General features: G+C 49.7%; 1 protein-coding gene across 1 annotated transcript; it reads right to left on the reverse strand.

Annotated features, from left to right (window-relative positions):
* Positions 1-6,823: 6,823 nt before the first annotated feature.
* Positions 6,824-12,382, reverse strand: LOC138383157 (putative ankyrin repeat domain-containing protein 19). Its single transcript, XM_069467834.1, has 3 exons — positions 12,325-12,382; positions 11,292-11,931; positions 6,824-6,953 (listed from the first exon to the last, which is right to left on the reverse strand). Exons 1-3 carry the CDS (start codon positions 12,380-12,382, stop codon positions 6,824-6,826), a joined length of 828 nt encoding a protein of 275 aa, XP_069323935.1.
* Between the last annotated feature and the right edge of the window lie 3,747 nt (positions 12,383-16,129).

Below are 16,129 nucleotides of genomic sequence, written 5' to 3' on the forward strand. Positions count from 1 at the left end.
TTCAACGCTGGGCCTGAGCATTACCAACAATTCTTTAAGAGCAAATAAAAGAACTGCTTTTGCAAGTGTGAATACCTAAGTACTAATCAAAGCTTTGCTGCAATCCTGCGGAAATGCATAATGAGATTTCCCAGCTGTCAATCATTGCAATTCTGACAGCTGTAATGAGATTCTGGTTTAATGTGTACTTCTTAATAACTTGGGGCCTGGAGCAGGTGTTGTCCTCTTTAAAAGACAACTTGCAGATTGTCAACCAATTTCTTCCCATCTGGAAGCGAGGAGGCAGTTTGGATAGTGGTCCAGCGTGAGTGGGGCCGTGGGGCCTCATGGGAGTTGGAGCAGGTGAGATGCTGCAATCCTCCCTTCCCTATTTCCCCCCATTGTTCAAGGAAATGCTGAGTTCCAACTGCAACTGGTCTTAAAGAGTGACATTTTAGTACAGGATTGTCTAATAAGGAAAGGCAAAGTGTTCGAACTTGAAAGTTTTACTCTAATTCCAATGTAAACATTTCTAGTAATAGCAATTAGTTAAGTACCTGTCCTCGGTAACAGAAGAACATATTTACTGCCACCTCTTCTGAGATAATGAAATGCTGTTTAAATTACCCTCTCCTCCTGGTAAACCTGAGCAGAAAGCAAACTCTCTAAGTTTCCTATCATTTTGCAGAGCCTGGAACTATATCTAGTAATCACTGCAAGCCTCGCTAGGGAACAGCAGGTAGGAAGCTATTCAGGATTTATAGTGCCACTTACGTCTATAGGTAAAACAGAGTCATAAAAAGTGAGAAGATAGAGTGCTTGAGCCCTGCAGGGTAAGTAAGGGAATGTACTTTAAAATCCTGAATTTTTATTACTTGACACAAAATAAGACACCTTAGCCCATTGCTGGAAGACTGAACTTCACCCTTTCTCTGAGACTGTTATTCAATTGAGTCTCTGACTCCGCTGAGCTCGGACAGGTCTGGTGCTCGCTCTCTGACTCAGTTTCTCCCCCTCTGAAGTGGAGCTTGTGGTGTTCAGCCAGGTTCTAGCATTGTGTGTAGGAGACTTAGGAATAAAAGGTGTCATCTTGGAGTGCTAAAGTTCTGTAATAATAACAAAGACTCACTCTGATGACAGAGAAATTAAAAATGTCATTTTTTTCTAGGTTTTTAAATACCAGACTTGACCCAGGTGATGCCCTCTCTCTGTTTTCACGTTGTTGGTCTCCGCCCTTTCCTACTGAAGACCTCATCCGGGGTATTGAAGGCCAGAAGTAAGAGGACTGAATACCGAATCAGAAATATCCGAGCTTTTCTAGGCAAACTTGGCCATGACTCAGCAAAGATGCCACAGGAAGCCCTTGCTGGTTTACCCCTGTTAGTGAAGAGGCCTGTCCGAGGCAGTGGGAAGGTGCAAGTGTGAGGCTATTTGCAAACTGTTTCAAATGGAGAAAGATCTCTGATTTTTACCTCCCTCCCAACCTCCCCTCCTCAACTCTGGGAAGAAGGGATGAACAACCCTCCTCTTGGCTTTGACCTTCATTTTGGTCTTGGAGTCCTTCCTCTTGCCCTTGCTGCTAGCTCCTTTTCCCCCTTGACAAGCATGCGTGCCTCTCACCTAACATAAAAAAAATCATTTCCTGAAACCTGTTACTCCTTCAGGACAGCCGTATTGCCGCCCCTCCCCTCACACCACACGGAGAGCGAGGCATGTCGGCCCAAATCTTCACTTTCTCTTTCACTGTGTGTATCTGGGGGATGATTTACCCTCCCTCCCCTCAGCTAAAACAGCAACAGAAACGGTGAACGGTGGTCGCCATGCTGCGAGAGTTATGAAGCTGAAAGGAAGTCGTGCATGCAAGTGCCCAGCAAAGGACGTGGCAAAGAACAGGGAGGTCCCGAGGATTCCTCATTTCATGGCCTCCTTTGTTGAAAAGTGGTGGAACCTGCCACCTTCCCCCCCCCCCTCCACTTGCTGCTCCTGCTCTTGACCTTCAGTCTCTGTAACATTTTTGTTGACCTCTAGTCTCTGTGATGAGGGTAAACACGGCCTCTCCCCAGAGAGCTTGCCTGCACCAGTTGCCATGACACAGCTTTGCGTCAGCGCAGTTTACAAAACAGCTCACTGCATTCCTCTGAACATTTAGACTCAAAATAGATGACCAGGGCTCTGCCTTTAATGCAGGCATCTGTGCTTACTCAGAGCCCCTGAAGCCTGGGGTTTTGATCCCTAGAACCGTATTTTAGGGGGCCATCCTGAGCAGCTTTTATCTCAATACCTGGGGGGTGGGCTGCACGAGCAGAAGCCAGCCCTGGCCTTATCCTCGCAGCTCGAGGAGCCACAGATTTGGGAAAGTTGTGTCTGTTGTTTTGGAGTTGAGTGGGTCAAACACGAGCTGGAAAGAGGGTGCGTTTGGGGTCCCCTGCTCACCCTCATTCATGCTCTTGGAGCCTGTTAGTCCCAGAGAGTCTCACTCCTTCATTATCCATGAGAGAAACTGAGGCACGGGGCGGGGGAGGGAATCACACCAGGCCAGTTAGCAGCACATCTTGGTAAAAACACGGGCCTGCTGTCTCGGCCTGGAGCTGGCCCCACTGCACCTGCGGCCGTGGACAGTTTGTAGACAAGATGCCAAACTCCGTGTTCTGTATAAACAAAGGTGCTTGTGGGGAGAAAGGCGGCAAACAGAGCGCTCAGGCTGGCTGGCAGCTAAACAATGGGCGGAAAGAGAGCCTGGAACGGGGCTGTGTAGGCAAGGGATGAGAGTGGGGAACGAAAACAAATGAAAGGAACCAGCCACAGGAGCCTGCGGGAGGGCCTGCTACGAGCTGGTTGGTGAGTGGCCCCCAGGCCAGGAGGGAGCTGCGGGGATTTGTGTGCACGTGAAAACCTCTTACTCTGTTGTCGCACCAGAAACTGAGTGTCGGGCCTGTGGTATCATAAGACTCGCAAGTGGGACTGAGAGGGAGGGGAGGGCAGGTGACGGACACCAGCCCGTTCCCAATCCGAGGGGGAAGCAGAGTAAGCAGGAGAAGGCAGGTTCAGAGACCATTAAACCTGGAAGGCACAGTCTAATTTAACCCCTTCCTTCACAAGTGAGCGAGCTGCAGCCCAGGGAGGTTAAATGACATCTTAGGTCACTGAGTCTTCTCCAAACCTAGTGTTGTGGGTGCCCCCCCACCCGCCCCCACCAGACAAATATAGGTACCCGTGAATGCGACCTTGTTTGGAAATGGGGTCTTTGTAGATGCAATTGAGTTAAGATGAGGTCATCCTGGAGTAGCTGGGTCCCTAATCCAATGACCGGTGTCCTTAGAAGAAGAGGACAAGAGCCACAGTCACACAGGGAGGGAGCCCACAAGCCGACAGAGGCAGAGATGGAGTGATGCGTTTGTGAGCCAGGGAGCGCCAGCAACTGCCAGCAACTGCCAGCAGCCACCAGAAGCTGGAGGAGGCAGGGAACAGACTCCCTCAGAGCCTCCAGAAGGAACCACCCCTGCCAACATTTTGGCCTCCGGAGCTGTGAGAGAACACAGTGCTGTTGTTTCAGCCTCACACTTGGTACAGCAGCTCTAGCAGACTCCTGCAGCAGGCTGAGGGGAGCAGGCACGTGCCAAGCATAGAACCTCCCTAGAAATACGGCGGCGTCCACGGCCACACTGGCTGGCTCCCCGTAGAGCCTGGATCCACAGACGGGTTCACCTTCTACACGTGCTAGGTTAACTGTGAGGCCTGAGCAAATGTGGAGAGGTGCCAGGGGACTCCGGGGGACAGGGTAGAGGAGCAGGATCGGGCCGGGTGCTGTGGCTGCCCCCCGTATGGGGCCTGAAGCTGTTCCGGCCTGAGTCCTGGCTCGGGGTTGCCCCATGGTGCAACATCCTAAACTCACAGGGGCTCTGCCCCATGACGCTCTCTGAGCCTACCCTGGTAGACTGCAGGGGATCATGCAGATGCCCCAGGCGTCTCCCCTCCTTCCACCTCCGGGACAGGTCTGTGCCCTTGCAGGAGCCCAGCCTGTCCCTGCCTAGTCCTTCATTGCCACCCACGGCGCCCCCCTCCATCTGGCCCCATGTGACCCATCTGGAAGGAGTCCAGCAAGACGTCCTCTTCTGAATGTACAATCCTGGCACTCGCCACCAAGGGCACCTGAATGCACATACCCTGGAGGCCTCTGTCCTTGACACCAGCAAGGCCCTGCACTGAGGAGGCTGGATGGAGGGCGAGGGGTTTCACCTCCTGATGTGCTCCCAGGAGCCGGGGCTCCAGGCAGAGGCCCCTGGGTCCTCAGGGCACAGCAGCTCCCTAGGGGCGGGGCTGGGCTTCCTGCTCCCCTCACAGGCCACCCTGGGGTAGGTCCTACCCCTCAGTTCCCACCTCCATCACTGTGTCACCTGCTCTGTAAGATGCTCCTGCTGGGATCGAGGCTGTTTAGAGTAGTGGTTCTCCAAGTTTAGTGGGACTTTTTACTAAAATTGCAGATTCCTGAGGCCTACCCCCAGGGATTCTGCTTCAGGGGATCCGGGGTATGGCCTGGGATTTGCCTTTTTTAACCAGCTTTTCAATGTTTTTGTGTGAGTGGTCCTCAGACTTTAGACAGCTTTGTCCTATAGATGGTCTAAGCCTTCCCATGTGGAGGATTTGGGGACAGTAGCAGGCGGTGGAAGGGATATGTTGACAGCTTGGTTATTCTGTGCTTCCTTTTGATGGGAACCTCGTGGATGACACTGGATGTTGCCCCAAAGCCTTAGGCTCCGAGAGGCCTTCCCAGGACCCCTTTCTGGGCACCTGGGCAGAGATGCTGCTGAACATGGTTGTAAAATTAACTGGGGCAGAAGCTGCATCCATGTCAGCGTGTGGCATGGCTGGAAGTTCCCTGCAGGGAGAACAGGGAAGGAGGGAGGAAGAGGAGCCTGCAGAGAGGGGCAGCGGCTTCTGGGCAGTGACAGCCCACTGGCCACTGCTCTGAGCATCTGCCTTCCGCCCCGTGGCAGCTGCTGGGTGGCCCCAGCAGTGTGACGAGGTGATCTGTGGCAAGGAGGCCTCTGCTGTCTATGTCAGGAGCTTGCACCTACCTCAGAGAGGGAGGAAAAAGACAAGGAATGAGTGAAACACCCCGAGTCTTCCCTGAGTACCCCCTCTTGAAGCATCTTCCAGGGCTCACTCAAACCCACTGCCCTGCCCAAGATGGAAAGAAGGGAGATCATTCCAGGTTACAGGTTAGCAGGGTGGTGGAGTGGGGATGCGTTAGAATTGCCAGGCCCTCCTCTGGGCTGGCTGCCAGTCACCCCTGCATATGCAGGCCCAGACTCCAGGGGGCGCCACGGCCAGGCAGCGAGCCTCCATCTCTGGATCAAGTCTCCAGTCTCGAGGAAACACCCTTGGACCCCCCTGGGTGCTCAGTGTCTTGCTAAGGATGCCTCGTGCTCCACGTGGGCACCCTCCCCTTGACAAGGGAGGGTGAGCAAATATCATCAACGTTTACTCAAACACTTGACTTCAGGCATGTCTCTTGTATTACTTAAAAGGGGAAATACCACCGAAACAGAAACCAGAACACCAACTTGCCCCATTCAAGCTACTTTTAACAGTTGCTTCGCCTCTGGCCATTTCCAACTAAAATCTGAACCCTTGCCCAGCTATATTTAGAACTCAAAGAGAATTGTGTGCTGGGTTTACAAGATATGTTTTGTTTTAATTAGACATATGTCTCCCATGTCGCCTGGTGCTGACAGCAGTCACTGTAGGTTTTCTTGGCCATGACATGGGCAGTGAATGAAGCCAAATCTGCCTTTTCTAGCCCTTTGGCCTGTCGCGTGAGCTTTGTGTTTCTGTGTGGTGTAATTGCTTAGTTATGTCCCAGGGCAAAGCAGTGTAATTACTAAGAGTAGGGACCCTAGAGTCAGATTGGGTTTGAATCCTGACTGTTGTGCTCACTGGCCTTAGGAGCTCTGGCAGCTGCCTAACTCTCTGTGCCTCAGTTTCCTCAACTGTGAAATAGGACTGTTAGGAGCACTTACCTCATAGCCTTGTTGCAAAGGTTCAATGAGTCAACAATGCCACGTGCTTGGAGTTGTGCTGGGAACATTGTAAGTACTTGAGAAGTATTAGCTTTATTTCAGTTCATGTTTTCCAAGTATTTGTCATCCTTTCCTGCTTTTAAAGTCACTTTTGGCAAATAGCTGGAGAAGTCACTATTGTCAGAGGAACAAAGCGTGGTTTGGTCTGCAGTCCCCACCTGCCATCTGCCATGCCCACAGAATGACGTTTAAGGAACTTCTTTTCATAAATGTTTGCACATTTTTTGTTCTTCTTTCTAAATACCTCCTGCTCCATTGTAAACTTTCTGAGAATGCAGGAACTGATAAGTGCTTTTACAGTACATTTGGCAAAGGTATTTTTCTATCTGTCCAGAAAGGGGACTGGAATTCTGTTTCCTCCGTTCTTATTCCTGGGTGTCCTTGAATTTGTGCCTGTGTTGTGGGGGTGCGAGGGGTTGTGCTGAGGATTCAATGACATCATGCTCATAAAGTGCTCACCCGGCATATTCCAGATGCTCCATAGAGCTATGTTCCCATCCGTTGCTCTTCCGACCTGTTTACCAGCCTTGACTGTTCCTACAGCTGTGGCAGGGCTTCCCCCTCTGTGCCCTGCCATGATGGCAACTGTTTATAAGTTCAGTCAATGAGCGACGAGGAGGGAACTGCACATGATACGATTTCATAAATAAAATTAGACCACCGAGGCTAAGAAATGTTTCATTCATTGTCCATGTTCCAGAACCGTGTCCTCGGGCAGAGAATTTTCTCTTTGCCAGTTCTCTTTGCTTCAAGAAGTTGCCCCGTCAGGTGTCCAACACCCTGGATCGGGAGGCGCCTTTGGCTCCGGTGGCTGCTTGTCCCAGGGGCACAGCAGACGCCGTCTGCTTGTTATTACTTCTGCCTGGAGCCACCGAGGCCTCGCCAGAGCCGAGGCTGGAAAGCCCACGGACAAACCTCATCAAAGAAAATGGAAAAATTCTGGTACCAACTTAGTGTTGGGGGAAAAAAAGAAAAAACCAAAAGAAAGCAAATGGAAGAAAAGTCTACACTGGTTTCCCTGCACTCCAGGCGTTACTGGGAGGAGGGGCTTCGTCTCTCTACTGCTTGGGACCCCAGCTGTCAAGGCACACAGGGGGTTCCCAGGGTTCAAGGAACGTAGAACTGACACCCCGAAACTGCACCACTTACGTGTGCTGTGGAATGCCGTCCCCTACAGCAGTGTTTTTCTGTAGTGGCTAATTACTGAGGCACTAAACCAATTATCTGTGGACACCCCGCCCCAGAGGACCTGGCTTCTACAAAAGCATTTTTTTCCAAAAATGTCTTTTCTGCCTCTTTCTCATAGAAATTTATTCTCTGCTTCCCCTATTGGGAAAAAAGTTGCCTCTTTAACACCGTGACTGCTGCACTAGAAAAAAATTTTTTTCCTTTGGGTCCACTGTGTTTTATTATGAAAATAGAATAAAGACTTTGAAAACAAAACGATCCTTTCTAATTTAATGAAAAGTTTGTTATTGTTTATTGTTTTCTGTGCATGAGTTATATGCAACTTGAAAATTAGTTCACGCAGCTCCCAAGGTGAAGAGACGTGTGAGTTACATATGCTTCATGAGGCCCCGGGCTCAAAACCAGCATGAGTTAAATACAACACACATGGCAGTTAATGTGTTAAATATAGCTCCTAAAACTTGCACGTGGGCCACCATTTGTCAAGAGAGCACACAGAGCAATCTTTATATAAACACTGCAGTTTCCCCACCGCACGACAATGACCAGATTTCCTACCTCCCCACCTTCTACATCCCCTGGCACTGGTGGTGCACAGCTGTAGTCAGTTCTTTCAAAGGGAGGGTTTTCAATGCTCACGTGTTTCCTCCTGTCACAAGCTCCAGCTTATTACCTGTCTCCTCTTGTCCCCATTCACTTAGGAAACGCCTTTGCATTAGGCCTCCCAAACGAGAGTAACAATGGCCCCGGGAACTCAAGCCAAGGAACCCAAGAGGGGCCAGATGGCTCCTTCTCTTTTGGTGCCAGAACTGTGGCGTTTCTCTGAATGTAAGACTTTCCCACAGATGCTAGAAAATTATTACTCAGGCAAAGACATTTGTCTTCTATTCAGAACGAATGACTATTGTCAGGGTTTTGCAAAATCTGTGCCTTTGCACTGGTTGTTAAGTAGACCTAGATAAAGACCATGCAATAATCTGCCCAGAAAGCCAAAGAAGCATTTGACTTCCAGGTGGACCCCAGCATATTTTTGGGTAAGGAAACATATTGCTACACATGCTTTCTTGAGTAGGAACTAGAACATGAACTCTGAACATTCTCTGCATCTGTTCTGAGCTTCTTAGAAAGTTTTGGATTGAAATTCTGTTAAGTATAACACATATTTTGTATATGTATTATATACTGTAGTCTTACAATAAAGTAAGCTAGAAAAAAGAAAATGTTAAGAAAATCATAAGGAAGAGAAAATATATTTACTGTTCATTAAGTGGAAGTGGACCATCATAAAGGTCTTTATCCTCATCTTCAGGTTGAGTAGGCTGAGGAAGAAGAGGAAGAGGAGGGCTTGGTCTTGCTGTCTCAGGTGGCAGAGGTGGAAAAAAGTCAGCATATAAGTTTAAACTCGTGGTGTTCAAGGGTCAACTGTATGTCTCAATGTGTGTGTTAAAATTTTTTTATATAGGAAGAGATACAGGTGCTTGAGCCAATTGTTCCCAGTAGAAGCTGAGAATTTTCTGATTCCAGGCTTTATATTAAAGGTTTCTAGTTGCCAAAGAAATGATCATTTTCAATTTTGATATATACAAGAACTTCCTAAGAAAATTGAAATGTCTGTTTCCCAACCTTGTATACGGGCAGGGCAACTTGTGACTGAGGAAAAGGTAGGTAAGTGTACACTAATGCTTCTCGAAACATGCCTCATGCCCCAGGGCTCAGGGCGGAGGCTGGGAGACGCTGACGCTGCAGATACACAACCTCCGCTGCCCCCAGAAGCCCCAGGAGGGAGCCTCTGGCAGGGTCAGTTGTTTCAGCCCTGGGGGCGGGGCATGAGTGGGGCAACTTGGGGACAAGGTCACAGTCTGTGAGGGAGGCAGGAGGTGGGAACAGGGTCAGGGTGGGAGAGGACTCCGAGGAGAGCTTGGTGCAGGGGGCCAGGCCTCTGTCAACTCAACAAGCTGGTCCCTCAGAGGCACTGAGAAGAGGGGCTACTCCCTGAGGAAACCTGAGCTTCCGGTCAGGACGATCCTGCAATCTGCCACGGGAGACACCGCGCAAGCGACCTCTGCCCCACCTTCCGCCTGAGCGCCTGGCTTACCTCCCCCCACCCCACCCTTTGCCCAGCCAGCCTCGGGGGCCTGCCATCCCCCTGCCACCTCTGTTCAGATACAACCAGATGTTTCTAGGCGCCCCATTCAGCATGTTTGGGTTCAGAGTAAGAAAGAAAATGAGATCTGAAAATTAGACTCCACATCACACGCTTTGTTTTGAATCCTTTTTTTTTTTTTTTTTCCTGTTCCTTTTTGGCACCATGGGCATTCCTGCAGAGTGGAGTTCGAACAGAGGTACATTCTTCTTAGGGGAAAAATCCCCGGCCTGGCCTGAGGCTGGGCTCTTAGGCCAAAGCATGCAGAGCTCTGGGGGGCAGAGCTGACCCAGCAGGTCCTGCTTGCTCTGGGCCTCCTCAGAGAGTCACAAGATGTCCCCTGAAGAAGTTTTTGGTGGCCACATAAGAGCCTGGGCCCCTGGGGGGTGCGGATCTTGCAGTGATGATCGGGCTGCGGGATTGGCCGTGGCCAGGTGGGCCCAAGCATGGGGAAACCTTGCGAATGCAGGGCCCACCTCTAGATATGCCCATTGCGAGGGTCATTGGTTGCTTGTTACTTCCCTGGTGTTTTTTCAGAATAAGAGGTCACCTCAGGGGAAGGTTGTTTTAAGCTCTTTAACAGAAGAGACCTTGTCTATTTTCTTCCCTGCTGAATTCCCACTGCCCGTAACAGTGTGTGCCTCATGGAAGATGCTCAAATATCTGTTGATGTTGGGTATGTTGGAAACCCTATTTTAAAAGGGAAATCAGCTCATTTTATAAAGAAGGGATGAATCACTACCCACCCAGGTAGTAGTTGGCTCAATCATCTTTTTTGGAACTTCTTTCCCTCTAAACTCAGTAACTCAATTCTATCAAGCCCCTATGGTATATTTAATCCCATGGTAAAAACAGAGCAATGTGATGGATTCAGGTAGTCACGCTCGGGATGAGAAAATGAACCATGAACCCACGTTCGGGCTGACCTACCTCTGCAACCTGACTGCACACCATTCTGTCTTCAACTGAACTTCAGCCTCAGCCCAATTCAGCTGTTTGTATGGCATAGCTGAAAAGACTATAATTTAACAGCTTAGGAATCAGAGAGACCTGAGTTCAAATCCTGGCTCTGCCACTTCCTAGCAGTGTGGTCTTAGGCAAGTCCTCTTGAATGCTCTCGGGCTCAGTTTTTCTGTAAAATGTAAGATAATAATAGTATCTATCTCAGGGTGTGGTTATGAGGGAGAAAGAAATAATGTACATGATTTCAGATTTCATTTATCACATACATGGCATTTCTCAAAAAGGGCCTAGAACAGAGTAGGAGTTTAATAGATTTAGCTATTATTGTTGGAGATATATATATATATATATATATATATATTTTTTTTTTGTCTTCTCTGTCTGGAATGCTCCCTCTACCACAGCCTAACTCGCCACTCATCCCCCAGGGCTCAGTCTGGCTGGCACAATACTATCCTCTAGAATGAAGCATCTTTGGATAGTTTCCCTCTCAGGAAGGCCTCTCCTGTGCTTCCACTGTAGCCTCTGCACATACGTCCTTGAGTTATTATTGTCAGTTCTGATGCTAGGTCCTCTTCTCCAGACGGAGAGTCCCTGAAGTCACGACACCATTTAACTTACTTTCTTCCTGGCTTACACAATGTTTGATTGTGTTAGGAGTTTGAGTGTTTGCTGAATAAATGAATGGAAAAGCACTGGAACACACAACAAAACTGGAAAGCTAAAAACATTCTTTCATTTACAAAATTCCCAGCATCCATCTACTGTTTTTTTTTTTTTTTAAATGAATGCATGTGGCCCTGTACCAATAACACTTTATTTACAAAAAACAGGCTGGGCGTGGCAGCTCACGGCTGTAATGCCAGCACTTTGGGAGGCAGACGCAGGAGGATGGCTTGAGCCCAGGAGTTTGAGGCTGCAGTGAGCTATGATCACACCACTGCACTCCAGCCTGGGCAATATGGTGAGACCCTGGATCGCTATTTTGAGGAGGATTTGTAGCTTTCATTTTTTCTTTATATTCCAAAATTTGCTTGTGAAACATATGATAACTAGTAGTAACAGTATAATCTTCTGCAGTCTGGTCAAGGTAATCTTTAACAAAGATATCAATATTTTGCTGGACAATAAGACTGACTATACTTGATCCACAACGTATAGCAAGCATGAGTGGTGTTCTTTGCATGCCATCAACTACATTTACATTTGCTTTTTCCTTTATTAAAAATTCTGCCACTTTAACAAACAAAGGTGGTGTGATTTTTGCCTTGTTTGTTGTTTCCATAGTGGCACCATGAGAGCGTAGCTTTGCTGCTATTGATAAATCACTATTAAACGCAGCACAGTGGCGAGCGGTGTTGCTGCAGGCATCCACCACATGGGGATCGGCACCGCGTTCTAAGAGCATAATGACACATTCCTTTGCCAGTACGGCCTTCTTCAGAGGTGTCCTGTTGTCGCCGTCACAGGGGTTAAGCTCACATTTTCTGTCCAGAAGGAAAGTTACCACCTGTGCATAGCCTTTGGCACAGGCCAAATGGAGAGCAGTCCTGTTCTTGTCTGTCTTATTCAGCAGCCCTGTTACAGTAAAAGATCTTCTGCATTTCCAGTTTGCCCCCCCTAGACAGCTCTGTGGAACTTCCCCAGATCTTCCCCCAGGACGACATATCCCCGGGGTCGGTACAAGTTGCCGCCTTTCTCACGCAGGGGAGTTTGTGTTGTCGTAGAAGGGGCAGAGGGGGTGGACCCCATCTGGCCGCTCAAGCCAAAAGCTTCTTTCGGGTAGAGCCTTCCGGGTCCGTGGACACCTCAGCTCCTCCTCACTTGTTCTCCGCCTCCACAGCCCAAGGCTGGCTGGCCAACCCGGTCTGGCCGAAACCTCCAAGGAGCAAGCTCCGCGCCTTCCCTCCAGTCACACCGGTAAAGGCACAGCCAACCGTTAGTGCGCGTGGGCACCCCAGCCCGCGTTACCACTGTGCGTGCCGGCAGAGACCCACGCGCAGCGGCTGAGGTTGGCACAGAGATCCATGCACCGAGGCTAAGGAATTCTCTTTGGCAGGTGGCGGCGCGAGCAGGTGGCGGCTGCAGCGCGGGATTGCCGGGCTCTCCGCTTGCTGCCTCGGGGTCCCCCACGCGCTGCCCTCCAGGCCCGAGACACCAGCCGCAGGGCACGCGAGGAGGGTTCCGGGAAGTCCTTCTCCACCCTCAGCGCAGGCAGGCGCCTCTCCACGCTCGCTCTGTCTGCACCGGGAGGAGCGGCCCCGGGCGCGGACGGGCGGGGCGGGCGGACGACGCAGGTCAGCGTCTGCTCTTCACTCGCACGTGGAGCGCGAGGTTCACAGGTGCTGGCCCTCCTGCTATCTAGGCTGAACAGCCGCTTCCTGCCCCTGTGTGCCGCTGCCAACCCTGGCTTGGCCAAAGCTGGGGCCCCTGATCCCGGGGTCCAGGCTGCTGGGGGTCACAGGACATTGGGAGTTCCAAGCCTCCGCTGCTCGCGCTCAACCTGCGGGTCCTGCCTGCAGCTCTGGCTCCAGCGCGGGCTACCGGGGCTGGTTGCTGTGGTCCCTAGGGTCGCCCAGCGTCTGGTCCCTGGCTCGCTCCTCCTTGGCCTGCGGCTGGAGCGTGGGTGTGGCGGTGTTTTTTAAAGCTTGACTGTGGGAGAAAAGCTTGTATGAAATTCCCCCTTCACCTCCTCACCCCTTAAAAATAAAAGGGAGAATCAACTTTGGTCCACTGCAGAAGCCCTGAGGATGAGTGGAGGTAGCCTGCTGAGCAGGGTCCGGGGCCTTAGAATTCCATTAGATTCTGTGTCCATCTGCTTAAGGAGAATTCTGTCATTTGACCAATTAACTGAATCCTGCTGCTAGCTCCTTGTCACATCTGCTTCAAGTGAAAGGACAGAGAGCGGGGACAAACCAGGTGGTCTGATGTTTGCTGAGCTTACAAAGCAGGTGGTCTGAAGTTTTCGTTCCTGCCGGCTGACAGGCACGTCTGTGTGTCCGAATTCGGTCTGAGACTTGCTTTCATTGTAATGGGCTGCCTGGGTGAGCGGTGGGAGAGGAGACCCCTCTGGCCGCTGATGGCTACCAGAAGATTAACAAGCTCATCCTGTAACAGTGAACACCCAGTGCAGGCCAACTGGAGGGAGTAGGTTTGGAGGACAGTGGTAGCAATGAATGAATAAGGAAAAGCCGGAATGGGTGGGAAGGACCCAAAGGAGACCAGAGTCAGCAAGATCTGGGGGCTGATTATATGGCGGCAAGCAAGAGGATCTGTCCAAACCAAGACATATGTGTGCATCTGTGTAGAGATTGATACACTTACTAAGTATACTCCGCATAGCTTATCTGAGCCTCACAACAGCCCCGGGGTGGATTGTTATTAGGAACAGAGGTACAGAGCTATACAAAAGTGTTGGTGATGTGCTCAAAGTCAGATGACCAAGAAGAAGTCAGAGTGTTGGGATCTGGACTCAGATTTTCAGGCCCCGAGTCCATCTCTCTTTTCCTTATACCTCCCAGATGCAAAGATTTCAAGGCTGGATGACTGGGAGAAACAGAGAGGTTGGGAGAGGGAGCAAAGAGAACTGAGGCCAAGGCACAGGGGAGCAGTGGGAGGAAGCAGGCTGTGGGAGATGGTGGGGTAGCTCCCTCAGATGGAGGAAGGATGTGCCCCTTCCCCCACGTGTGGGTGCTGACGTCGACTCCCCATGAGAGAGGCACAGCTTCCCTGTGCGCTGAGAGTCAGCCTCGCCTGGCTGTTCCCTCAATCTGAGGACAGTTCTGCACAGGAGTCCATGGTGCCACTATGGCTCATCCTCTAGATAGCAGACTTCCTTGGGCCCTCCCTTCTGTTTGGGGCCCCCTGTGTCGCCCCCAAACTGCCCCCATTCAGAAAGAAAAAGGACCTCTTGCCCCTAAACTCAGCTTGGGAAAAAGAGTTTTCATGCGTCCAGGAGAAGAAGAAAACCAAAGGCACGGAACATATTTCTGCCGGGTTTGTCACTGCTGACACTTGGTGATTCATCTGAGTGTGATACTACAGACCCTTTATGGTCATTAGAGCTGCCTTGTTGAGCATAATCTCCTATCTCAGCGTCTTTCTGCTGTTTTGAAAAATAAGTAAATAAGATAAATATCACATTCTCTGTTGATGTCCACAACAGCGTAGAACAAAAGCTAACACAAAACACTCTACATTGGCTTTTTATTTGTTACCACTTTTTAATTTAGACCACTGGTTCCCAACCTCCTGGGAGCCTTTTTAAAATACAGATTCCTGGGTCTGGCCCCTGCTGGTTCTGATTTTGTAGATAATATAAAAGAGAGACTGTTTTCCTCCAGAGAGCCGGCTGTGTTTATGTTTAAGGAACCTTTGCTCCTTTGTTCTAGGACAGGCTACAGGCTTGAGTGAAGATAGAACTTTCCTTGTGCCCTTTGCCAACGTCCACGTGGTCTCTTTTGGTTGGAGTCACTCATCAGATTTGTAACAATTTGCCTTCAGGCCTGGGCTAGCTCTGTTCCCCATCAGCGCTTCCCCAACTTCTCCGTTTGGCTTCAGCCTTCTGTTCTTAAATTGGCCTTGACAGATTTAGAAGGTGCCTTGGAGACATTTCTGTGCCCAAGGAATAACTTAACTTGGCATGGGACTCTGGGCAAGAGTCAGGTCTGGGCTTCTGAAAGCGGTGCATGATGGAGAAACTGACCAGGGGAAGAGACTTTGGGAAAGAAATTTCTAAGTTTGTCTGAAAAGCGCAGGCAGGATCTGATTAGAAGCCTTACGTGCTTTTGAGCCCTGAAAAATGCAGCTTGGAGAAAAGAGATGGAGAGGTTGCAAACTCTATTCCCATTTCTGTATTTTAATTCTTCTTGCTAAAAAATTAGCTTCCAGGTGAAACGTAAATATCAATATCCCTGGGTGGGCTGTGTCAGTCTTCTGAGGCCCTTACACCTCAGCGTGAATGAGTATATTAGATCCTCTCCTGAAACTGGGAAAGAAAGAGAGAATGATGTTTGGGAAAGAAAGAGAGAATGATGTTTGGGAAAGAAAGGCAGCCCGGCAGGTGGTTGGCAGCTGGAAAGCCACCGGCTCTTCAGCAGCTTTGCCTGGCTGTGGGGAGGGCACGGGGCACTGAGGCAGATGTACACACTGTAGGCTGACGACTTGGGGGCCTGGGCTCACATGTGCTTTGGGAAATGTTTCACGTGAAAGTCTTGGCAGAATGGATACAGATGTGTCTCCAATTCCTTAAAGTCTTTATGTTTTTGGCACCCTCGATAATGCAATTTTTAAAACCTGGAGAAACCTCAGCAGTAGGTCGTCTGTTTACATGGTTTATGCAGGAAATAACATTGTCATCACTGACTCTAGAATTCTTTTATTATAGCAAAATACATACAACATACAGTTTACCATTTTAACATTTTCAAGTGCACGCTCCAGTGGCAGTAAGTACATTCACATAGTCGTGCATCCATCGCCACCATCCACGGCCAGAGCTTGTTCTTCGTCCCAAACAGAAACTCTGTATCCATTAAACACGAACTCTGCATTCCCTCTGCCCCGTCCCCTGGAAACCACTGTTTTACTTTCATCTCGAATGACTCTAGAATCTCATAATATGGATCCTCCAAGATAAAAATCCTCCAAGACATCTACCCCAAAGTAATCCTTGGGTAGATCTTTGAATAAAATCAATTGCCTCCTCTGGGGTGTTGTAGCTATTTGTGTCTCCAAGAGTCCTTCACTGTAGGGTCATCTTCTTCCTCACTCTGTT

Source organism: Eulemur rufifrons, chromosome 5 (genome assembly GCF_041146395.1).
Source record: "Eulemur rufifrons isolate Redbay chromosome 5, OSU_ERuf_1, whole genome shotgun sequence".
In the NCBI taxonomy this organism is placed as follows: domain Eukaryota; kingdom Metazoa; phylum Chordata; class Mammalia; order Primates; family Lemuridae; genus Eulemur; species Eulemur rufifrons.